We start from the raw sequence: 21,891 nt of genomic DNA on the forward strand, positions 1-21,891 counted from the left end.
TTTGGGAAAATAAGAAAAAGCCCTACAAACGTAGTGCCTCACGGGATGGAACAACTCGTCTGTCGGAAACTCCCGTGTATTTCAGAAGTCTTGCTCTCCTCACGTCTATGAGCACTTCCTCAGGTGCCATCCAAGCCTATTGTTGGAACAGCAGAGCCATCTTCAGCGGAGTCTGGCCTCTGGGAGGCTGCACGTGGATAATCCCTCTGGAGCCGAGCTGCCCCCGGGGCTCCTGGTTCTCCCAGCATCGGAGGGTGACTGGACGGGCCGAGCCGGTCCCGCCGGCCGCTCCAGGGAGCCCTGGAAGGGTGCACGCAGCCCCCGCGCCCGGCTCCACCCAGCTGCCCCCGCCGCCTGCCTCTACCCGCCCCGCCCCGCCCCGCCCCTTCGCCCGCCCGCCCGCCCCTCTCTTACGGCTTCTCGCTCAGGGCTCCTGGTCGCTGTGGTTTTTCCGGGAGAGACCACGCTTCCCCTCAGGCTCCCGGAGGGCTCCGCCTTCCCGCCGGAGTCTGACCCTTCCCAGCGTGCTCGGCGGTTCCGGCGTGCGAGGCCCTCGGAGGGCAAGGCCCCAGGGCCTGGCTTAGGGGCGCGAAAGGCGGGCTGGGAGTTGTAGTTCAAGAGTCCGCAGATTCGGCTAGAGGCGGGCTGTAGCAGGGACTCGTTGTCCCAGTGTGCCTTGTGCCTCAGCCCGCGCGCTCGCAGCTTCTCGCTCGCCCGCCCGCCCGCTCCCTTGCTCGCTCGCGCTTTCGCTCGCGCTCTCCTCGCGGATCGAAGGGGCTCTGGCCACAGCCTGCGGCTGGAAAGGGAGACAGAGGCGGCGGCTAAGGGGGAACGAGGCGGCGGCGGCGGTGGGAAGATGTCGGGCGAGGACGAGCAGCAGGAGCAAACTATTGCCGAGGACCTGGTCGTGACCAAGTATAAGATGGGGGGCGACATCGCCAACCGTGAGTGCGGGCCTCGGGGGTCCGGAGGTCGAGGCTGAGAGGGGGAGGCGGAGGGGACGGTGCAGGGCTGCCCCCGGAGCGGCCGGCGCGGTGGGGCCGTGCCGAGTGACCGCGGAGGGCCCAGCTCGGGTCCCTGGGGGCGGCGGGTGGGAAGACTGCTGCGCTGGGACCCGCGCCGCCGGGCCTGGGCCGGAGTCTGGAGGCACGGGCCCGCGGCCGGCTGGACCTCAGGCGGTTACTCGGGCGGCCGGGTGCAGCTGCCGCCCCGCGCTCTTCGCTCCGGATCCCTGCCTGCCGACTCAGGCAGCGGCGAGGCCGCCTCGGGAGGGAAGCGGCAGCTGTTGGCGTCGGAGGCGCCCCTCTATTTTGTGTTCGCTCCCCGGCGTCAGGAGCCCAGCCGACACGTGTCGCCGAGTTCCCTTGCGGATCGCCGGCTCCCTTCTTCCCCTGCTGCCTCCCCTGACACCAGCTTCCCTACCACGTGCTTTGCTGGAGGCTCGTGCTTTTTTTTACTTAAGCTCCTTCGCTGGTGGGGCCCCCTTCTACTCTGGGTCAGCTCGGGGACCGTTGGAGGGCACCCCTGCAGATACTACCACAAGTCTTGGAGATCAAGCCTTTCCTTGTAGTCATTCATCACTACCAGCAATCTGGGCGGATCGCCTTAGTTAACCATCAGATATGATTGTTCTCAGGGGTTTGACAACTCTAGAGAGTGTTTTGAGGTTCTCACCCCAACTAGGCCAGCCTTGTGAACAGTACAGAAAAGGGAGGGACTGATTTTAGAATCTCAGAAGTTCTCTCCTTATTATGACTGCGCTCTGACTTTCTCAGCAGCTGCCTGCCAAGCTAGGCAGGTGTCTCACTTTCTGTTTTCTCTCTTTCCAGTTCACCTTTTTACTTTAATACCCAGTTAGGGGGGACAGAAGATGCTTGGATTTGGGCTTTTAAATGGTTTTGACAGTAAAGATAAGTATTTAGGATCCCTTTAGTTCTAGGGCCAAAAACCTGTGTTTTTCACACTTCCAAAGAATCCCCAAAACTTAGATAACAAAAATCAAACCTGTAGCTCAGGTTAGGCCACGGAGAGAATGACCTGTGACTACAACAGTGCTTTATAACATAATGGGCATTTAGTGTAGTGCCCCCATTTGGGGTACTTTTGAGTATTAGTGGTTTGAATCAGAAAAAAAGTTTTCCCTTGCAACTTAACAACTTCTGAGGCACTGTGATCCCAGATATCAGTTTGAAACTCTTTCGGGTCTTACACCTCTTTGAGTTGTGCTAAAAGCTGTAAGCCATGAGCCCGTTGAAGCCCAGGGAATTTAGGTTAAGTCCTTTTGGTTTATACACTGGTTGATGAAGAAATACGTTTACACAGAGATTACAAACATCTAATTGGGGTGTCTGCGAAGGGAAAAAGGTAGCATTTAACAATGCATCAGCTTCGAGTCAGCAGTTCTGTGTCTACCTTCCTGTTCCTGACGCCTATAAATTTCTTCTAGTCTGCTTTGCATGTATGTTGGTTACCTTGATGAGAACCCCCTCGAAGTTCGTAACTGTCCTACCGTGCCACAGGTATCTTTGGAAAGTCTCCCTTTCCTAGGGAGACAGATAGCGTTTACCCAGTTGTCACATTCTATAGGGAGGGATTTTTATTTTAGGAAAAAGAAAGTAGACATTTAGTGATTATAGGTAGCTATATTCCAAGAGGCAAAACTTTTCTGTTCACTCTTTCAGCCTTCGGGCAATGGCACTACGGAATATTAGTAACTCTAACTTCTGGATATTATTTGGATGGTAACTTAGACAACACATGCAGGGCTGACATTGTGGGATTCTGTTCCCAGGGGTACTTCGGTCCTTGGTGGAAGCATCCTGCTCAGGTGTGTCGGTACTGAGCCTGTGTGAGAAAGGTGATGCCATGATTATGGAAGAGACAGGGAAAATTTTCAAGAAAGAAAAAGAAATGAAGAAAGGTAAAAAAAAAAAAAAAAAAAAATCCCCCCACTAATTTCCCAAATTTGACTCTTACTCAGTCCTGTTTGTTTTATTGTAATGATGTAACTAACCCCCATCCGAGCCCTGGTTGAGATATTTGGAAATTTGAATGGCAGGTGGGATACAAGCAGTTTCCTACTCAATCCAAACTGATCAAACGGTCAAGACCCTGAAGAAAATCCTTCCATTTTTCTGAGGGGCAACAGGGCTGAGAGAGAGGGAGAGAGAGAGAGAGAGAGAGAGAGAGAGACAGCAAGGCAGTAAGGCTGATGATTATCTCTTTACAGGTATTGCCTTTCCCACCAGCATTTCAGTAAATAACTGTGTATGTCACTTCTCCCCTTTGAAGAGCGACCAGGACTATATTCTCAAGGAAGGTGACTTGGTAAAAATGTAAGCTTAAGCCGTTTTAGAGCACTTGTCTTTTTCCTAAGCCTTTGCGTAGTGCTAGTTGCTAATGCTGTGCTCTGCTCTTCTTGCCTTTTAGTGACCTTGGGGTCCATGTGGATGGCTTCATCGCTAATGTGGCTCACACTTTTGTGGTTGATGTAGCTCAGGTAGGTGGCCTCCTTTGAACTCTGTTCTACCTATGGGGAGTGGGGGAGGATATGCTGCTGCTTGCTTCTTATTCCCACTCTCTACCGCCAAATGTTTTGAGAGATTCCCTAGAGAAATAAAAAGAGAAAAGTGTTTTCTCTCCTGTTCATTGGCTGGCCTTGCATAGTGACCAGTTGAGTAAAGCACTTTCCAGGAAGGTACTGATTGCATCCAGGAAGGTACTGATTGCATTTCCTTATCTACAGGGGACCCAAGTAACAGGGCGGAAAGCAGATGTCATTAAGGCAGCTCACCTTTGTGCTGAAGCTGCTCTACGCCTGGTCAAACCTGGAAACCAGGTAAGTAAGCTGTTGAGTCCAGTTCCAGAGATGATAGAGCCAAAGTTGATTAGTCACATATAATTATTCTCTCTCTATTTTTTTAAGATTTTATTTATTCATTCATGAGAGATATATATTTAGAGAGAGGCAAAGACATAGGCAGATGGAGAAGCAGGCTCCCTATGGGGAGCCCAGTGTGGGACGTGGGACTCAATCCCAGATCCTAGGATCACGCTCTGGGCCAAAGGCAGATGCTCAACCCCTGAGCCACCCAGGCATCCCACATATAACTATTCTCTATTGAATTCCCAGCTTCTGCAGCCCCCTTATAAAACAGCTTTTCTTTGTTTAAGTAAGCTCTATACCCAAGGTGGGGCTTGAACTCATGACCCTGAGACCAAGAGTCACATGCTCTACTGAGTGAGCCAGTCAGGTGCCCCTAATACAAACAACTCTTTAAAATTAGAATTGGATTTCTGGGGTACCTGGGTGGCTCAGTGATTGAATGTCTGCCTTTGATTCAGGTGATGATCCCAGAGTCCTGGGATCAAGTTCCCGCATCAGGCTCCCTGCAGGGAGCTTGCTTCTCCCTCTGCCTATGCGTCTGCCTCTCTCTCTCTCATGAATGAATGAATAAAATCTTTAAAAAAAAAAAACAAAATTAGAAACAGATTTCTGAAATAGAAGAGGCAGTTAACTAAGCACTGTTTAACTCTGAGTGCCTATCATAGGTAAGTTCCATGCTAGGTAGGTATATGAGGATGTATGATCCATTCTTCATGGAGCCTAGAGATCTTTCCTTTTTCATGTTTTGGTTGTGCATCTTTTCCTAAAATAATTTGAGGTATATCACTTGGAGTAAAATACATGTTAAAAAAAGATGAAAGGGCAGCCCTGGTGGCTCGGCGGTTCATCGCCACCTCCGGCCCAGGGCGTGTTCCTGGAGACCCAGGATCAAGTCCCGCATCGGGCTTCCTGCATGAAGCCTGCTTCTCCCTCTGCCTGTGTCTCTGCCTCTGTGTGTCTTTCGTGAATAAATGAATAAAAAACTTTTTCCTTTTAACTTAATTACTTGAGTAACCTCTGCACCCAATGTGGGGCTCAAAATCCTATCCCCAGGATCAAGAATTGCCCTTCCAACCGAGCCAGGCAGGTACTCCCAAAACCCAACTTTAAAAGCTAATGAAATAAATCATAATAGTACCAGTAAACTGGTAGCAGAGAGAGGCCAAAAGTGAGTTCTTTGCCTTGCAAGACAATGTCAGGAAGCCTAGGGATCATGAACTGTTATGGATTAATACACTTTAACATGTTAGATTATGAGTGGAGACCTTTTTTCTAACACTTCAGTCTCCATTCCAGGTCCTATTCGATACTTAAAGCTTGCCTTTTTTGTTCCCCTGTGCTCTTGTTTTTTATGCTTTTAATCAGTTTGTACCTCATCTCCATTGTTATTCACATCATTTTTACTTAAACCTCTGTCTTGGTTTCCTTATGATACTCCTTCCTAACACTGTTATGAAGCTCTTTGAACAGTGCCTGGCCCATAGTAAGCGCTTGTGCACATTAATTATTTTTATTCTTTATATACTAACTATTGCATATCTCCACTGGAATGCATAATTGTATAGTGGCTATTGTAAATTATGACATACATCAGAATTTCTGGGTTCTTGCCCTGTTGCCACCCCTTACTGTTTAAAAGTAACTTGGAATTCAGATTTCCTCATCTGCAAAATAGGAAAAATAAAATTGCCCCTTATTGTCATAGGGTTGTTATGACAATTGAGATGAAGTACCTAACACAAAATTTAGTATTATTAGTTATGATTATGTATTTTTCATTTTGTTTAATGCAAAGGAAATAGTTTAGGTGGAGATCAGATGTTTGAAAGAGTTAAAAGGGAAAATCAGAACTTGTCCCCTCTCAACAGATATCATGGGATAAACACGGGATTTGTCACCAGAAAACCTGGGTTTATTCCCATTTCTTTCGGTTAGCTGGCTTAACCCTATGCAAATCTTTTAATCTTTCCTTTCAGTTTATACATACATATACATATATACAGTATACATATACAGTATATACAGTATATGTAGGTATATGTATATGTATACATATACATACATATACAGTTTAACCTTTCCTTTCAGTTTATACATCTTCTAAATTGGGATATGGAATATAGCTCTGCCCCATTCATCTTTCAGAATTATTGTCTACTTGGACCATCTTGGTGAAAGCATTTATAAAATGATAAGCTAATGTAAGGTGTTTTTAGGTTGTAGGGATAATAGGGCCATGAAATGAAAAGCCACTGAGAATCATTGCTTTTTGATGGAGGATATGGAGACTCAGTTCTTTTATCCCTTTCATTCTCATGTTAGAGAACTTGCTGACCTCTGGTATATATCTCACCTGTTACTTGATTTTGTACTTCTAGAACACACAAGTGACAGAAGCCTGGAACAAAGTTGCCCACTCGTTTAATTGCACACCAATAGAAGGTGAGACCTCAGATAACAGGGTTGAGGGTCTGAGTGAGTGCTTTAGTAGAATGAAGAATTTTGCTCCTTTTAGGATCTATCCTGGCTCTAGCACAGTCTAAGCCAAAACCCATCCTACCCTGAGTTTTCATAGCCAGGCACTTTTCCTTTATTGCATGCCCTGTCACAGTGTTGATGGGTGGATTTGGAAACCCTTTGGGATTCTAAATGGCTTTGTCGTGTCTACAGGTATGTTGTCACATCAATTGAAGCAGCATGTCATCGATGGAGAGAAAACCATTATCCAGAATCCCACAGACCAGCAGAAGTAGGTGCCAATTCCACCCTTTACTTTCTACCATCTGAGACTAGTCATGAATGTTTTTTTCCATACGCCCAGCCTAATTGTGTCTGCCTTTCTATTTCATACTCCAGGGACTAATCATTTTTTTATGGTTCCCTTTTTATTCCTTTTAGGAAGGACCATGAAAAAGCTGAATTTGAGGTACATGAAGTATATGCTGTGGATGTTCTTGTCAGCTCAGGAGAGGGCAAGGTGAGGAGAGTTTACCAGAGCTACCAAAGAGGGGTAGCTGAAGGTATGTTCTAAGAGCACCAGACCAACTGTGACCTAACGCATTACTCTTTTAGGCCAAGGATGCAGGACAGAGAACCACCATTTACAAACGAGACCCTTCTAAACAGTATGGCCTAAAAATGAAAACTTCACGTGCCTTCTTCAGTGAGGTGGAGAGGCGTTTTGACGCCATGCCATTTACTTTAAGGTACTATGACTGCACTTAACAAGAACAGGACTCGGAACCAGCCTGACTCATAGACCACACACCCAGGAACACTGTTACCTCTCCCAGTGCACCCCCTTCCACCCTGCCCCTGCCTAGACTTGTAGCTCCAGTCTGCATGCATGCCTTCTCTCCCTCTCCCCATTGCCCTCTCATCGAAGATAATGTGCAAGTGCAATCCTAAGCATGATTTCTGCCTGAGGGTAGGAGCTATTTAAAAACAGGAAAATGGTAAGACTTGATAGGGAGTTAAGGATACCTGAATCTGTCTTCCCCCACCCAGAGCATTTGAGGATGAGAAGAAGGCCCGGATGGGTGTGGTGGAGTGCGCCAAACATGAACTGCTACAGCCATTTAATGTTCTCTATGAGAAGGAGGGTGAGTTCTAAGAAGAGAGTTTCACTTTGGAGCCCCTAATTAGGGTCCCCACCATCTAGCTTCAGAAAAGATTATGACAGGGGGTCATTTTATCAAAACCTTTCCTTTCTCCTATAGGTGAATTTGTAGCCCAGTTTAAATTTACAGTCCTGCTCATGCCCAATGGCCCCATGCGGATAACCAGTGGTCCCTTTGAGCCTGACCTCTACAAGTCTGAGATGGAAGTCCAGGATGCAGAGCTAAAGGTCAGTGTGAGCACAAAGGAGACAAGGGAGAGTGGTGAGCACATGGCACCTGTCCTGGGAGTGAGGATGAGATGTCAACAAAGGCCTGAAAAGAGTTACGATACTGAGAGTGACATTTCATGTTTCCTCTACATTGCTCAAAATTTGTTTTCTTTCTTCCTCCTCTTTTCCAGGCCCTCCTCCAGAGTTCTGCAAGTCGGAAAACCCAGAAAAAGAAAAAAAAGAAGGTGTGTTATGATCTTCCCTCACTGGCAGGGTGAACCTGATCTGTCTTTAGTCTACCTTCCTGGGTTGTGGTGGACGTACATATTTCTGTAGATCCTTACTGCCCTGCTTGGCCCTGACCTAAAGCATTAGGATGTTTTTGTCCTTGGCGCAAGTAGTTGGAAACTGATAAGTCTTCCTGTTCTTTCCATGAATATAGGCCTCCAAGACTGCAGAGAATGCCACCAGTGGGGAAACATTAGAAGAGAATGAAGCTGGGGACTGAGGTGGGTCCCATCTCCCCAGCTTGCCGCTCCTGCCTCATCCCCTTTCCACCACACCCCAGGCTCTGTGAAGTGCAGTTCGTCTTCTCCATCCAGGACCGCCAGCAGAGCAGGGTCTCCCTGCCCCCATCCCTGTCCCCATCCCAACCCCTTCCAACAACAACCAGCTCCAACTGACTCTGGTCTTGGGAGGCCAGGCTTCCCAGCCACCGAAGACTACTTTAAATAGAAAAGAGAAATTGAATAATAAAATCAGGAGTAAAAATTCATCGTCTTCAAGCCCCTCTTTCTAGCCTTTTTCTACTACTCTCTGCTTGATCAAGGTTTATGGCCCTACAACAGAACAGGGAGAAAGCTAAAGTAGCCACCACCACTAAAAACTCAGCTGAAATTTTTTTATACCACTCTGGTGTCAGCATTTTCCCATCTGTTGGGGCTTCTTCCTCTCTTTTCCCACTCCCCAGGTATTTTATCAGGCCTCAAAATATAGAGAGGAGCTATATTCTTCAGATTGTTTTTTATTCACATGTGGCAGATTCCTTTTGTGATCCACACTGTCTGGTTAGGCCCCTCTCATTTTTAGGAGCTGGAGCCTGAATTTACCGAGGGATTCTCATCTGTCAAATGGATCCTCATTTGTAAATCTTTTTAGTCATTTCTGTTCCACAGGACTTTTTTTTTTTTTTTTTTTTTTTTTTTTTTTTTGTCTTCACAAAGCTGTGAAGAAGTAATCCGTCTCAACCTTGTCCATTTCTTTGGAGTCAGTGGTGGGGGGGGTGAAGGAGTCAATGCATTCCCCTGCTCCATCTTAGAAACCTGAGCTGGAAGCTCAACTGGTTTTTGTTCCCTGTTTGAAATATTTTGACCTCCCTCCCTGAAAGACCAGGAACCAAAGGAGCAGACTGACTGAAAATACAACTTTTGGCTTTTTGAAGCTGTGGACTTGGATTAGATGAATAGGGGTTTGGAGAGAAAGGTGATGAATTCAATACCTCTGGCATGCGGTCACGTCAGGAACTAGGGCTCCCGCTAACTTATGAGGTTTTTAAACATGTTGAAAATGACATGGCGTTAAAATAAATTTGGATTTGCTCATAATCCTGGTGCCTTCATATGCTGCTCTTATTTGATGGAGGTGGGGGAAATGTCAGTTGAAGTGATGGTCATTTGGAACTAGTTTTCTATGTTGCCACATTTTGTCTTTCTAAAACAAGAAGTACTGTGGATTGGGGAAGACCTAAAGCCTGGGTTCTCTGAATTAAGACAGTAAATTTTTAATGAAAGTTTTTAAATTTTTCTAGAGTAAAATCTTAACCCCTTGTTGGTGACAATTTGTTCAGGACAAGGTGTACTGTAAGAAAGAAAGCGCTATATATAAGTATCTTGGGGCACCTGGGTGGCTCAGTCAGTTAAGTGTCGGCCTTTGGCTAAAGTCATGATGTCAGGGTGCTGGTATCGAGCCCCATATGAGGCTCTTTGCTCAGTGGGGAGTCTTTAAAAAAATATTTTGATTTCAGAAACCAGGAAAAATGCCTTTGTCATCACCAACTTTTCAGGGCCAGTCTGAGATGGATGGATGATTTATTAGACTATCTTACTTGTGAGGCTTTGCTGATATGGAGATAACTATAGTGAACAAAACTGAATGTAATCCCTTCATAAGAGCTTATAGACTACAGTTGACTCCTAAACACAAGGATTAGGGGCACCAACGTGCTCGCACAGTCATCCATATGTAACTTGACCCCCCAAAACTTAATAGCCTACTTTTGGCCAGAAGCTAGAATAACCATTAACACATTTTACGTGTTATAGGCATTATATACTCTATTACAGTAAGATAAAGACAATCACAAGGAAGAGAAAATACATTTACAGTATTGTATGTAGATTAAAATTCCACGTGTAAATGTACTCATGGCAGTTCAAACCTATGTTCATATGGCAACTGTAGTGGGCAATCAACAGGTGAAATGCTGGTGGACTTGATTTAATGTTGATGGAGGTTTTTTTTCAAAAATTGTTATATTCTGATGGTGACAATACTAGGTCTTAAACGAGGGCCTGAAGTATTAAAAAAAAAAGTTTTTTTTCCAGTTAAAAAGGTGAAGTGTTACTGTGTAAATTATAAAGGAAAACACGAAAAAAGGATGATCACAAAAAGCTGTACACTCTTACTATAAAAGTAAGGTGAAATCTGTATGGTAAAGGGCTCTTTCTCATCCTTCCTAAATCAAGTTTCCTATAGCCAAATCTATGGGTATGTTTTCTGAGTGCTTCTGACCTGACCATACCATGAGATGGCTAAGTTCTTTACCTTAATACCAAATATTCTCACTCTAAAGACAGCTGAGGGGTTGTCTGGGTGGCCCAGTGGTTGAGTATCTGCCTTTGGCTCAGGTCACGATCCTGGGGTCCTGGGACTGAGTCCCACATGGGGCTCCCTGCGGGGAGCCTGCTTCTCCTTCAGCCTGTGTCTCGTGTGTGTGTGTGTGTGTGTGTGTGTGTGTGTGTGTCTCATGAATAAATAAAATCTTCTGGAAAAAAGGGATGCCTGGGTGGCTCAGGGGTTCAGGGGTTGAGCATCTGCCTTTGGCTCAGAGCGTGATCCCAGAGTCCTGGAATCAAGTGCCACATCAGGCTCCCTGCATGGAGCCTGCTTCTCCCTCTGCTCTCTGCCTCTCTGTCTCATGAGTATATAAAATCTTTTTTAAAAAATCTTTTAAAAAATAAAAATAGGGACGCCCGGGTGGCTCAGCGGTTTAGCGCCGCCTTCAGCCCAGGGCGTGATCCTAGAGACCCGCGATCGAGTCCCATGTCGGGCTCCTGCATGGAGCCTGCTTCTCCCTCTGCCTGTGTCTCTCTCTGTGTCTCTCATTAATAAATAAAATCTTAAAAAAAAAATACAATAAAAATAAAGACAGCTGATCTTCCTCTATTGATTTGATCTTCATCCCTAGGTAGAGGGAGAGTCACTCAAGTATTTTCTGAACAAAACGCATTGTGGCCAGGAACCTTGCGACATTCAGCCTCAGGTACTGTGGGGAAAGACCATAGTTGAGGAAAAAGCACTGATTTAAGTGACAAAGGCCTCTGTAGTATGGCGGCCTCCTGGACTCCCCACTTAGCAACCCTCCATGTCCTGTAACTTAGAGCCTTTGTAAATCTCCGAGATAAGATCTCCCTACGGCAATTTAGAAAATAAACCAGTAAATCAAACGAGGAATTTTTAGACTCCGTACGTAGCCTTAATAAAATGGACGGCGTCGCCAGGAAACTGCAATTCCCAAGAAGCAGTGAGGGAAGGCGGAAGTCTGCGCCTCTCCGTCCCACGTTGGAAATACGCGCTCACGTTGAAATGATACATAAAAATGGTCCTCATAAAAAAATTTAAAAAAAACAGAGGAGAGGAATTTTGAGACTCAAATGTAAAACGTTTCCAAGAGAATTCCTAATTCAACCGCTTCACTTGCCACCGGAGACGGGCTGAAAGCCACACGGAGACTCCCCTTGGGAAGCCCCGCCCCCGGAAGGAAGAGGCGGCGGAAGTGACGACACAGCTCCTTGTTAAATAGTTGGAGGCGGGCCGCTGTCGCTCTCTCGGCGTTAGCGCCATCTTCCCGGGTGAGTGTTGGTGCCTGTCGTGTCCGGATTCCGTGCACAATCCATTAACATCTGATCTCTGCACTTGCCATCATTACAGCAAACTAATTGTATCCTTTCTCTCTTTACCTGTAGAGACCTCTGCGCCATGAGAGCCAAGGTAAGCGGTCCCTGGCGCAAGCGGACGCAGTAGCGATTGGTGGTGGGTGGGGGGTACACAGCCAGGCAAGGGAAGTCCGCCATGGCTCCCGAGCCGCTGGGTCCTCCGGGATGTCCACGAGCTAGGAGGAGGGAGGAGAATTTGGGGAGAAGCAGAGGAGGTGGGTAAGAGGGCGGGAGGAGAAAAACGCACGGAGATTCAGATTTATGTCGGCGGTTGAGGGAGGGAGTCCAATTACTCATCGCGTTACTGCGACTAGGCCCTCATACTTGGTCAAAAGCCTGCCAGGTTTTAAATAATGCCGTTTACACCCTTGTCTAAAACTATTCCTAAACCTAATAATCTCTTGTTTTGTTCACTGCCTCTGGTTATGATCGGTTGCCAGTGGAGGAAGAAGCGAATGCGCAGGTATGTTGAGATCTGACCGACCAAAACGGGAAGAGGGAAATGTAGCGTTCCTTGGACAAAACGTGGGAGGAACACACTTGGCGTAGAAATCAAATAATTTTAGGTGGAAAACTATCGGAAGTATTGACTTCCCTAATCAGGGATTGAACACAAGATAATAGGAGCCAAGGGCTTGTCGGTCTTGCCGGCCCAGAAGATGGGAGGGAAGGACTGAACTGGCGTTTGTGGGCACGAGCTGTATTCCCGTGTCTGCTTTTCAGGCTGAAGCGTAAAAGAAGAAAGATGAGGCAGAGGTCCAAGTAAACCGCTAGCTTGTGCACACATGGAGCCACGGGAGCAGAGATCAGGGAAGCCAGAGGCCAGGGACGCTGGGACCAGTTGTTGGACTGCATGCCTCCTTTCTAGATGGATCAGTGGATCTAGAACATCCATCGCCATCTGATCGCGACGACCACCTTTGAGAGACCGGACTTGATCATCCCCAAACCGTCCCTCCTTGGTCCTTTGCCCTGGACCTGTTACTTTCGGGACTAATTCTGTTTTCGTTTGTGGCTGAATGTAACGTGTACAATAAATCATCTCTTCTGCTGTCTTAGCTGAAGAAAAAAAAAAACGGTCTTGTCTGATACGTGGTTTTTATGGTTCCCACGCCTGGGGAGTGTGTATCGGTGCAGCAGGCCTTTTGAGTACCCCGTGCTGTAGGGTGTCAGGCACGCTACGGAGGCTACGGCCGGGGCTGGGACCCCCGTCCCTGGCCAGCATCTGGCCCCAGGCCCTCGGAGCAGCTCGATAACTGGGTGGCTCTCGCCGTGTTGGGTGTCGTACACGCAAGGGGACGGATTTCAAGACGGTTTCGCGGCTGAGAGCGGTGGAAAGCAGTCCCACCCCTACTATGCTCTGGCCTCCCGGATACTAAGTTCCCGCTTTTGGGGCACTACTGTGTTGTTGGCCTGGGTTGCTATGGTGACACGCAAGGCTTGCTGGGAACTTCCTGCGGCAAGCCGCTCAAGTACTCTGCGCACCATAGAGTAGTTCCGGGTCTGGTGGCTAGAGCGTCACTTCTTCCGCAGGAAGCGGAAGGGCGAGAGGGTAGGCGGCTCTTTGTCGAAGCTAGAGGACCGGCAGGCGGCAGCAGCAACTACGGCGGCGGCGGCAGGTGAGGGAGGCGGGAGACTTAGGTGGAGGCCGCGCCCGGAGGGGAGGAGTCGGGGCCGGCCCAGCAGCTGGGCTCGGCCGGGCTACACGAGGCCCCCCAAGACCGAGCCGTTGCTTTCTCACGCCCCGGGGCCGAGCCCTCTTTCTGACTGTCCCTGTTTCGCGAGCAAACGCCAGCTCTGTGACGTCACAGCCCTGCCCATCCCCGCAGCTTGATGTCACCTGGAGTCCCCTCTGCCCGCTCTATCTGTGCTCCTTTAGTGCCCGTCCTACTCGCCTGGTCCACCGCTGAGCGCCGGTCGCGCTGCACAGAACCTGGCAAGCCGGCAGACTTGTGTGGGAAACTCCTAGGACTTTCCCCGAACTCCGGGGTGTTGCGAAGCGTCATAATCACCGCCCCCAAGTGTAACCAGCCGTCCCGCTGCACTGTCAGCCGCTGCCCTTGCGCGGCTCCCCGCTCGGAGAGAACTGGCCTCAACCCGGGCCCGGGCCCGGGCCCCCCACCTTCCTTCATCTTGAGGCAGGGCGCCCCTCGGCAGGTTTTCCAGCCCGTCCTCCTAGGCTCTCCAGAGGAGTTCTCTCTTATTCCTCTTACCGACACCTTCTCCCTCTGACAGGAAATTCAGTTTGAACTCAAAGGAAATTTTGGAAGCGCTCAGAGCTCTTACCATTTCGTCAGACTTCTTAATTGTGACAAACACCTCATAGTCCCCCGTTCTTACCCCTTCTCCCACCCAAGGCTCTGTTTGTTTTTTATTCCTGTTCAGAATCCAGCAGTGATGTGGAGGTGGAGACCCACAGGAGCCCCGGACTTCACCTGAGCTACCTCAGGTATCGAACCATCTGGGGAGAGTTGGGTGGGGAGGAGTATCATCTGATTACCTGCCTCTGGTGGGACTTGCATCGTGCTTCATCTAAGCCTGAAGCACGACTAAAAGGGTCTTTTCCCTTTTAGTAAAAGTTTGTATCTTCCATTTTTACCCTTCTTTTTTCCTTGATTGTTTCTGTTCTGGGACTACATCCCTTTGGAGGAAGAGGATCCCTCTTCTTCTTCTTTTTTTTTCCCCCCTAAATATTTTATTTATTTATTCATGAGAGAGAGGCAGAGACAGAGACAGAGGGAGAGCAGGCTCCCTGCAGGGAGCCCAATGGGGGACTCCATCCTGGGACTCGGCCTGAGCCAAAAGCAAGCGCTAAACCACTGAGCCGCGCAGGCTCCCGAGGATCCCTCTTCTTTTACAGATTCTTCTGTAACTCTGCTCTGATCTGGTTGGTTCATTTTAGGGAGCTCTGAAGGCAAAGTCAAGGCAATGGGGAAGGTTCTTGGGGGAAGATGAAGACCAAAGAAACAAGCAAATATTTCCTTGTAACTCAAGGGGAAACAATATGAAGTTTTCCTATTTGAACAGCAGGGGGAGCCTGATCACTGCCGTAGAAAGGCTTATGAGGTCAGACACGTGGTGGCAGGGACTCCCAGTCTTCTTGGGGGTGGGGAGAGGGGAGGGCTAGAACCAGGGCAGTGGACTGGCATTCCAGAGCTCTCTTGGGAAAGAGGAGACTTAAAAAGCTTTTATAGAGTCTATAAATAAAGAGGATCTTTATGGGGTGAGGAATGGTGTGGTTTGATGTCAGTGAGATCTTCTAATGGAGAATAGGAGGGGGGTGTAGAATGGGGAAAGAGAAGTCACTTGTTCCTGTGAAATTAACTCCTACCTCCCACCTTGAACTTGATCTTACAAATGGTTTTGTGTCTTGGGGGTCTATAAGTGGAGATTCCAGCTGTAGAACTTCCTCTGAAAGGGAGTGGAGGGCACTGACCACAGGGTTGAGAGCGGTGGTAAACTGAGAGAGAATACCGAAAAATGAGAGGTTTGGGGACTGCCCTCAAGCTGGTGACAGCAGTCTCTTCACTTAGTATTTCCTGGGGTCTAGAAATCTGATGCTTCACAGTGCCCTCCCCTGAGACCCCATGGAAGAGGGGATCTGCAGTGTCCCATTATCCAGAGCCCTACTAGGCTCATCAGCCCATCTCGGCCACTTTCCAATCTCCTCCTAACCTATTGAGACACTGAGACAGCAGTTTTAATTTCACTTCCTTGACTTTAATAAGGTCAGCTCAAAAAGGGACATAAAACCCAATACTATTTTCTCCTTGCCCCCCTCCCTGGCCTGTCATCATTAGTGAGATGAGGTGGCTTCACCCCAGCTCCCTCCCTCCCTCCAGCATTAGCCAGGCTAGTGTGAATCATTCTGGCCCAGACCAGGTGCACCAGGGCCTGGGCGGGACTTCTGACAAGCCACCCAGTCCAGCCTGAATTCTCATCCCTTAGATTTTCCATCTCCAAAGCCATTGCCCCTCTGACCTGCCTCTTGTGGGACTGCCTCCTCTATAGCTGGGAAGAGTGTGGCCTTTCTGGAAGACTCTTGTTTGACACAGTTCTCCTTTTTCCTAGTGGTCACCAAGGGTGGCAAGAAAAAGAAGAAAGCCCTGAGTTGGGGGGTTCCAGGATGCCTGACCGGGACAGCTATGCCAACGGCACTGGGAGCAACAGTGGAGGCCCTGGAGGCGGTAGCAGTGAGGAGGCCAGTGGGGCAGGGGCAGGCAGTGGCGGGACCAGCTCAGATGCCATCTGTAGAGACTTCCTGAGGAACGTGTGCAAGCGAGGCAAGCGTTGCCGCTATCGCCACCCAGACATGAGCGAGGTATCCAACTTGGGGGTGAGCAAAAATGAGTTCATCTTTTGCCATGACTTCCAGAACAAGGAGTGTAGTCGTCCAAACTGCCGATTCATCCATGGCTCCAAGGAGGATGAGGATGGTTATAAGAAGACAGGAGAGCTTCCCCCTCGGCTGAGGCAGAAAGTGGCAGCCGGCCTGGGCCTTTCACCAGCTGACCTGCCCAATGGCAAGGAGGAGGTCCCTATCTGCCGTGACTTTCTCAAGGGTGACTGCCAGAGAGGAGCCAAGTGCAAGTTCCGCCACCTGCAGCGGGATTTTGAGTTTGATGCTCGGGGTGGAGGAGGCACTGGTGGTGGCGGCTCAACAGGCCCGGTCCCCTCAGGACGACGTCATGATCTCTATGATATCTACGATCTCCCTGACAGGGGCTTTGAGGACCATGAGCCAGGCCCCAAGCGCCGGCGAGGTGGATGCTGCCCCCCAGACGGCCCCCATTTTGAATCCTATGAATATAGCCTGGCTCCGCCCCGAGGGGTGGAGTGCAGACTGCTGGAGGAGGAGAATGCCATGCTCAGGAAGCGGGTGGAGGAGCTCAAGAAGCAGGTCAGCAACCTGCTGGCCACCAATGAGGTACTGCTGGAACAAAATGCCCAGTTCCGCAATCAAGCCAAGGTCATGACCCTGAGCTCTACTGCACCAGCGACTGAGCAGACTCTGGCCCCCACCGTGGGCACTGTCGCCACTTTTAACCATGGCATTGCCCAGACTCACACTACTCTTAGCAGCCAGGCTCTACAGCCTCGCCCCGTGTCCCAGCAAGAACTGGTGGCCCCCACTGGAGCTCCAGCTGCTCCCCCAGCTAATGCTGCACCTCCTGCTGCTCCACCACCCCCACCCCCACACTTGAACCCAGAGATCACGCCACTGTCAGCTGCTCTGGCTCAAACAATTGCCCAGGGAATGGCACCCCCACCTGTCTCCATGGCTCCTGTGGCTGTATCTGTGGCTCCTGTGGCCCCTGTCGCTGTATCGATGGCCCAACCCTTGGCAGGAATCACAATGAGCCACACCACCACTCCCATGGTGACTTACCCCATCGCTTCCCAGAGCATGCGTATCACAGCCATGCCACACTGATGGGGCTAATGGACACTCCCCTGGTATAGCCTCCCAGGGCTGGGGTCGAGGGGCCCTTACCCACTCGCCTAGCCCTCCCAGGCCCTGTCTGAGGGCCCACTCAAGAACTAGGACAAGAGACTACAAGGAGTTTGCTTCTGAGAAGGGGTTGGGCTGGTCTGATTTCTCTCACCTCCCTTTTATGAGGGTCCTCTTGTCCATCTTCCTTCAAGCCTCACAGAGAGGGCTTGCATAGGAGTGCAGACTGAAGCCAACAGAGAGGAAGGACTGACAGAGGGGCTGTCTGTCCCCTGATGGGAAGATGGGGACATCCCTGGTCTTGTCCTCTCTTCTGCATAGCACAGGTCCCAGCACTGGCTTTGGAAGAAAAAAAAAAATACTCTGCCTAGAGGGAAAGCCAGGAAAGATTGGGAAGCAGGTGGCCAGGAGAGAAGGCCTGATAAGAGCCTTCAGACAATGGGGGGGCCTAGTGGAGTTGGACAATACAGGAACTGTTCCTGGGCCCATGGGAGGGTGGGGACCATAGTACTCCAGCCCAAAGACGAGGGGAGCATTCATTACCTTGGCTTGGCCTGGAAATTCATAGGGCAGGGCCCACCACTTTCCAAAGAAATAAAAAAAAAGAATTATTTTTAACAAATGGAGGCAGTGAAAACTTGCTTAGATGTTCTGTGTGGAACATGGGAGCAGTAAATAGATCTCATGCCAAAATTGGTTAAAGACCCCACCCTCACTTAGCTTGGATAAGGTTGGGCTGAAGCCAGGTGACAGGTAGGGACCCAGAACAAGACCAGATGGGGCTTTGTAGGGTAAAAGCATTGGAGTCACCTAGTCTAGTTTAAAAATAGTCCCATCTGTTTCTGGTTTCTATCTGCATGAACTATTCCTAGGATACCTAGTAACCAGGGCTCCTGGGGTCATTTAGGGGGGCAGGTACTAAGGAGGGGTGGATGTGCTGGGAAATGGGAATGGGATATGTATTGACAGATCCTTCCCTTATTCAAATAGTAGGGCAGGTGGCAGTTGCTCTCTGAGTTGTTGATGGCAGTTAATATCCCTCTTATCCCATCCCTTTCTCAGTTACAATGCCTTAAGCCTTCAAGGCTTGGGAGGTGCTGGGAAAAGGAAAGTTCTTCTGGGGACACGAGTCTCAGTGTTCATCTCTTCTCTCTGCCTCCATATAGAACCACAGAGGTTTTAAATCCATTTAAGAGTAAGGCCAGGGACCCTAATAGCCAAACCTCAGTTCCTCCTCAGCTCATGGTTGATGTAGGGGAAACAACTCAGGTGTCTGATACAACAGTGGATTTTGAGTACAGAAAGTGATCCTGAGTTGCACTTCCCCCATCATATCTCCTGCTACCTCTTGCTTTCTTGTCTGGTTGATGACTCAGGTTACATCTGGGGTTGGAGATGGTGGACTAGGTCAAGGCTGGTCACAAAAAGAAAAATTTTTAAAAAAGGCCTAAAGACTTAAAATGGGCAAATACTGAAATATTGTGGACTTTAGAAACCACACGTTGATAAAGCTTAATGTTGATTTTTCTGGCATAATTCTGGATTATTAAAAGAGATGGTTTTTAAACATTTAGAGACAAATGTGATCATAGATACAACATGAGTTCATCCCAGCCAAATCCTGTTTTTTTTTGTTTGTTTGTTTATTTTTGTTGCCAAGTATCTCTAAAGTGGTAGATTTGGGAAACTAGACACTTGATGTTCTTTATTAACATATGCCAGCTAAAGGCCGCCAGGAATACACCTGTAGTCGAACAAGTTAGGTTTAATGCTCACTGCAGTGATGGAGGAAGTGTGCCATGGGACCCATGTTGTGTCTCAGGAAGGCGGCAGTAGGACTTTCAGGACTTGGACTTTGGTTAAGTGATTTGGGGGAAGATTCAAGGAAGTAGAGCTTGACTCTGGATTGGGTGCTGTCAGGGAAGCAGGGATACTTCTGTGACGGGTATCTGACTTAGGAAATAGGCAGACTAGAGTGGAGCTGAAATTGGTGAGAGCAGCAGTCACTCAGCTGGGAGAGGGGGTTGGTTGCTATGTCATGATCTGCTCACTGACCATGTCTCGTGTTTAAACAAAACTGTGAAGTATGATCTTTTTTTTTTTTCCTCACTTCATCACAGTCACTGAGTGCCCTTGTGTGATATTAGTGTTTTGTGAGACTGTGTCCAGTAGAACACGATTCCCTAGCTGTGAACCCAGGTCAGCCCCTAACAAATCCGAAGCCCAGCTGTGCCAGCCAGTTCCCAGATGGCAGGGGCTGCTTTCTCCTTCCTCACTTGCTAAGTCACTGCAGATGAGAGAATAATCACTGCTCAATTAATTGTAGAGTTTGGTGGAATCAAAACTCAGCACCTATGCTTAATGTTGATTAGTACATTTTATTAGAAAAACCTTTAGTCTCAAGATCTGCCAAGGGCTATGTTCTGCTAAAAAAAAAAAAAAAAGAAAAAAAAAGAAAACCTTGTGTAAAAATATGAAAAACCCTGTTATCAGTCGTAACACAAGGAAGAACCAAATAATCCTAAGAGCCTGTAATTTGGAGCAGTAACTCCAATTAATCCAGGAGGTTAGTTTGGATCAATTTGGATTGATCCTCCCTGAAAACCTTGCTTGAGTCTGACTGAGGGAGAAATGCAAAGAGCTACATTATCAATAATTCACATGAAAACAACACAAGACTTCTAGTTATAAAAAATAAAATCTCAGTCCTCCTAGTATGTCAATTCATAAATATTAAGAGCCTGCTATGCTCTAGGCATCTTTTAAGGAGCTCCATGAGGGTAAAAGAACCATAGTAATGCATCTAAATATAGTAGCAGTTCTATGGCTGTTTGAGTGGAACCACTCCTACTAAAGTATTGTGTGTGATAAATGTAATTTTTATTTTTTTTTAATTACAATTTTTAAAATTTTATTTATTCATGAGAGAGAGAGGCAGGCTCCATGCAGGGAGCCCGATGTGGGACTCTATCCCGGGACTCCAGGATCACCCCCTGGGCCGAAGGCAGGCGCTCAGTGGTTGAGCCACCCAGGGATCCCAGTTAAATGTAAATTTTAAAAAGGCCTAGTGATAAACCAATAGCAGAAAACAAAACAAAAAAGACTGAGGGGAGAACTAATGGATAAACTTCTGATATTTGAAGGGCACCTCAAAAGTTCCTATCTTGCTGCATAGGAAATAAACAGGGAGTTCTAGAATAATAGCTAAGTACTTAATAATAGGGGGATCCCTGGGTGGCTCAGCGGTTGAGCACCTGCCTTTGGCCCAGGGCGTGATCCTGGAGTCCCAGGATCGAGTCCCACATTGGGCTCCCTGCATGGAGCCTGCTTCTCCCTCTGCCTATGTCTCTGTGTGTCTCTCATGAAAAAATAAAATCTTAAAAAAAAAAAAGTACTTAATAGCCAAGGCACTGTGCTAGGCACTTTACACACACCATCATTGACACAATGGGTACTATTATCACACCAGGTTTGTAGAGGAGAGCAGGCTTAATGAGAGTCAGCTGCCCAGGGTTCTGCAACTAGTAAGGGATGGAGCCAGGAACTGATTCAAGCAGTCTGACTCCAGACTTGGCATCAGATAGTTCTAATGATAGAACTACTTTGCAGTAACTTTTGAGGAATAATAGAGGAAATGTCCTCAAATCCTGTTGTCCCTTCCGTCTTGGAGAGAGGGCAAGGCCTAGATTACCACGTGCAACCCTCTGCCTCCCCTAGGACGTAAATGAAGTTTACATATAAAGGCTGATTGCAAATCCAGGAAGTCGTAGTAGTCTCCTCACATGGACACTTCCTCTAACAAATGGCCACGCTTTCTCCGTTACTGATTTACTGCTTATCGCCACCAGGTGGCACCTGGGCAGCACAGTTGTCTCAGGGCAAGGACCCACCCTGTTTACTTGTTCTGGTGCTGCATTGCAGCTGCTGCTCCTGTGGCTCCTGGGCCCTAGCTGGGAAGAGACCTTCCTGAGAATGAGCTATTGGCTTCCAGAGACCGACTTTAGTAGAAGGGTCTGATGCTCTAGATGGGCTGAGAAAGGGGAGAAGGTTGGAAGAACCACCGTTGGTCGAGCTCTCCACTCTCCAGCCCAAGTCACTCCTACTCTAGTGCTTGGCAGATTTTCAGTTTACAGAGAGGGTTCCCTCTAAGAAGTCTCATCCATTTTCCTACTATAGTTCTGCTTCATCAGTTGGTGAGCAAGTCCCCCTTACCTCTTCCAGCCTCCATGAGCTCCTTCCTACCCAATTATCTGAGAACATGGAAGGTGTAAACAGGAGATAGAAAGCTGTTCGCTGTGCATTTCTGCACACTGAATGAAGCACTCTAGATCCTCTTAGCCCCAGGGAAGTAGAGAAGAGGAAGTGGGAAAATTTAAGATTAAGGGGGTAAGGCTGAGCAGGAATAGGTTTAAACAGTGGCGATGAAAACAGTCTGATGAAATCTGTGCCCTGCAGAGCCAGATAATATTTATCAGCTGCAGATCTGGGCTCTCCCCACCAAACCACCCCA

The 21,891-nt window shown here is 48.2% G+C and overlaps 2 protein-coding genes and 1 long non-coding RNA gene across 3 annotated transcripts; all 3 read left to right on the forward strand.

Annotated features, from left to right (window-relative positions):
• The first annotated feature begins 387 nt into the window (after positions 1–387).
• Positions 388–8,486, forward strand: PA2G4 (proliferation-associated 2G4). Its single transcript, XM_026001971.2, has 13 exons — positions 388–944; positions 2,792–2,920; positions 3,230–3,335; positions 3,430–3,499; positions 3,746–3,838; positions 6,265–6,328; positions 6,557–6,635; positions 6,785–6,863; positions 6,959–7,092; positions 7,394–7,488; positions 7,606–7,733; positions 7,907–7,960; positions 8,158–8,486. The coding sequence occupies exons 1-13, from the start codon at positions 857–859 to the stop codon at positions 8,221–8,223; spliced, it is 1,185 nt and encodes a 394-aa protein (XP_025857756.1). The 5' UTR covers positions 388–856; the 3' UTR covers positions 8,224–8,486.
• A 3,234-nt stretch (positions 8,487–11,720) lies between these two features.
• On the forward strand, positions 11,721–12,871 carry LOC112922394 (uncharacterized). The gene is made up of 4 exons (XR_003235429.2): positions 11,721–11,845; positions 11,960–11,984; positions 12,370–12,392; positions 12,653–12,871. It is a non-coding gene; the product is annotated as an uncharacterized lncRNA (long non-coding RNA).
• Positions 12,872–13,447: 576 nt separating this feature from the next.
• Positions 13,448–19,000, forward strand: ZC3H10 (zinc finger CCCH-type containing 10). The gene is made up of 3 exons (XM_026001968.2): positions 13,448–13,548; positions 14,315–14,378; positions 16,001–19,000. Exon 3 carries the CDS (start codon positions 16,056–16,058, stop codon positions 17,361–17,363), a length of 1,308 nt encoding a protein of 435 aa, XP_025857753.1. The 5' UTR covers positions 13,448–13,548; positions 14,315–14,378; positions 16,001–16,055; the 3' UTR covers positions 17,364–19,000.
• The last annotated feature ends 2,891 nt before the right edge of the window (positions 19,001–21,891 follow it).

The sequence above is a fragment of the Vulpes vulpes genome, unplaced genomic scaffold (genome assembly GCF_048418805.1).
Source record: "Vulpes vulpes isolate BD-2025 unplaced genomic scaffold, VulVul3 u000000697, whole genome shotgun sequence".
Taxonomy (NCBI): Eukaryota; Metazoa; Chordata; class Mammalia; order Carnivora; family Canidae; genus Vulpes; species Vulpes vulpes.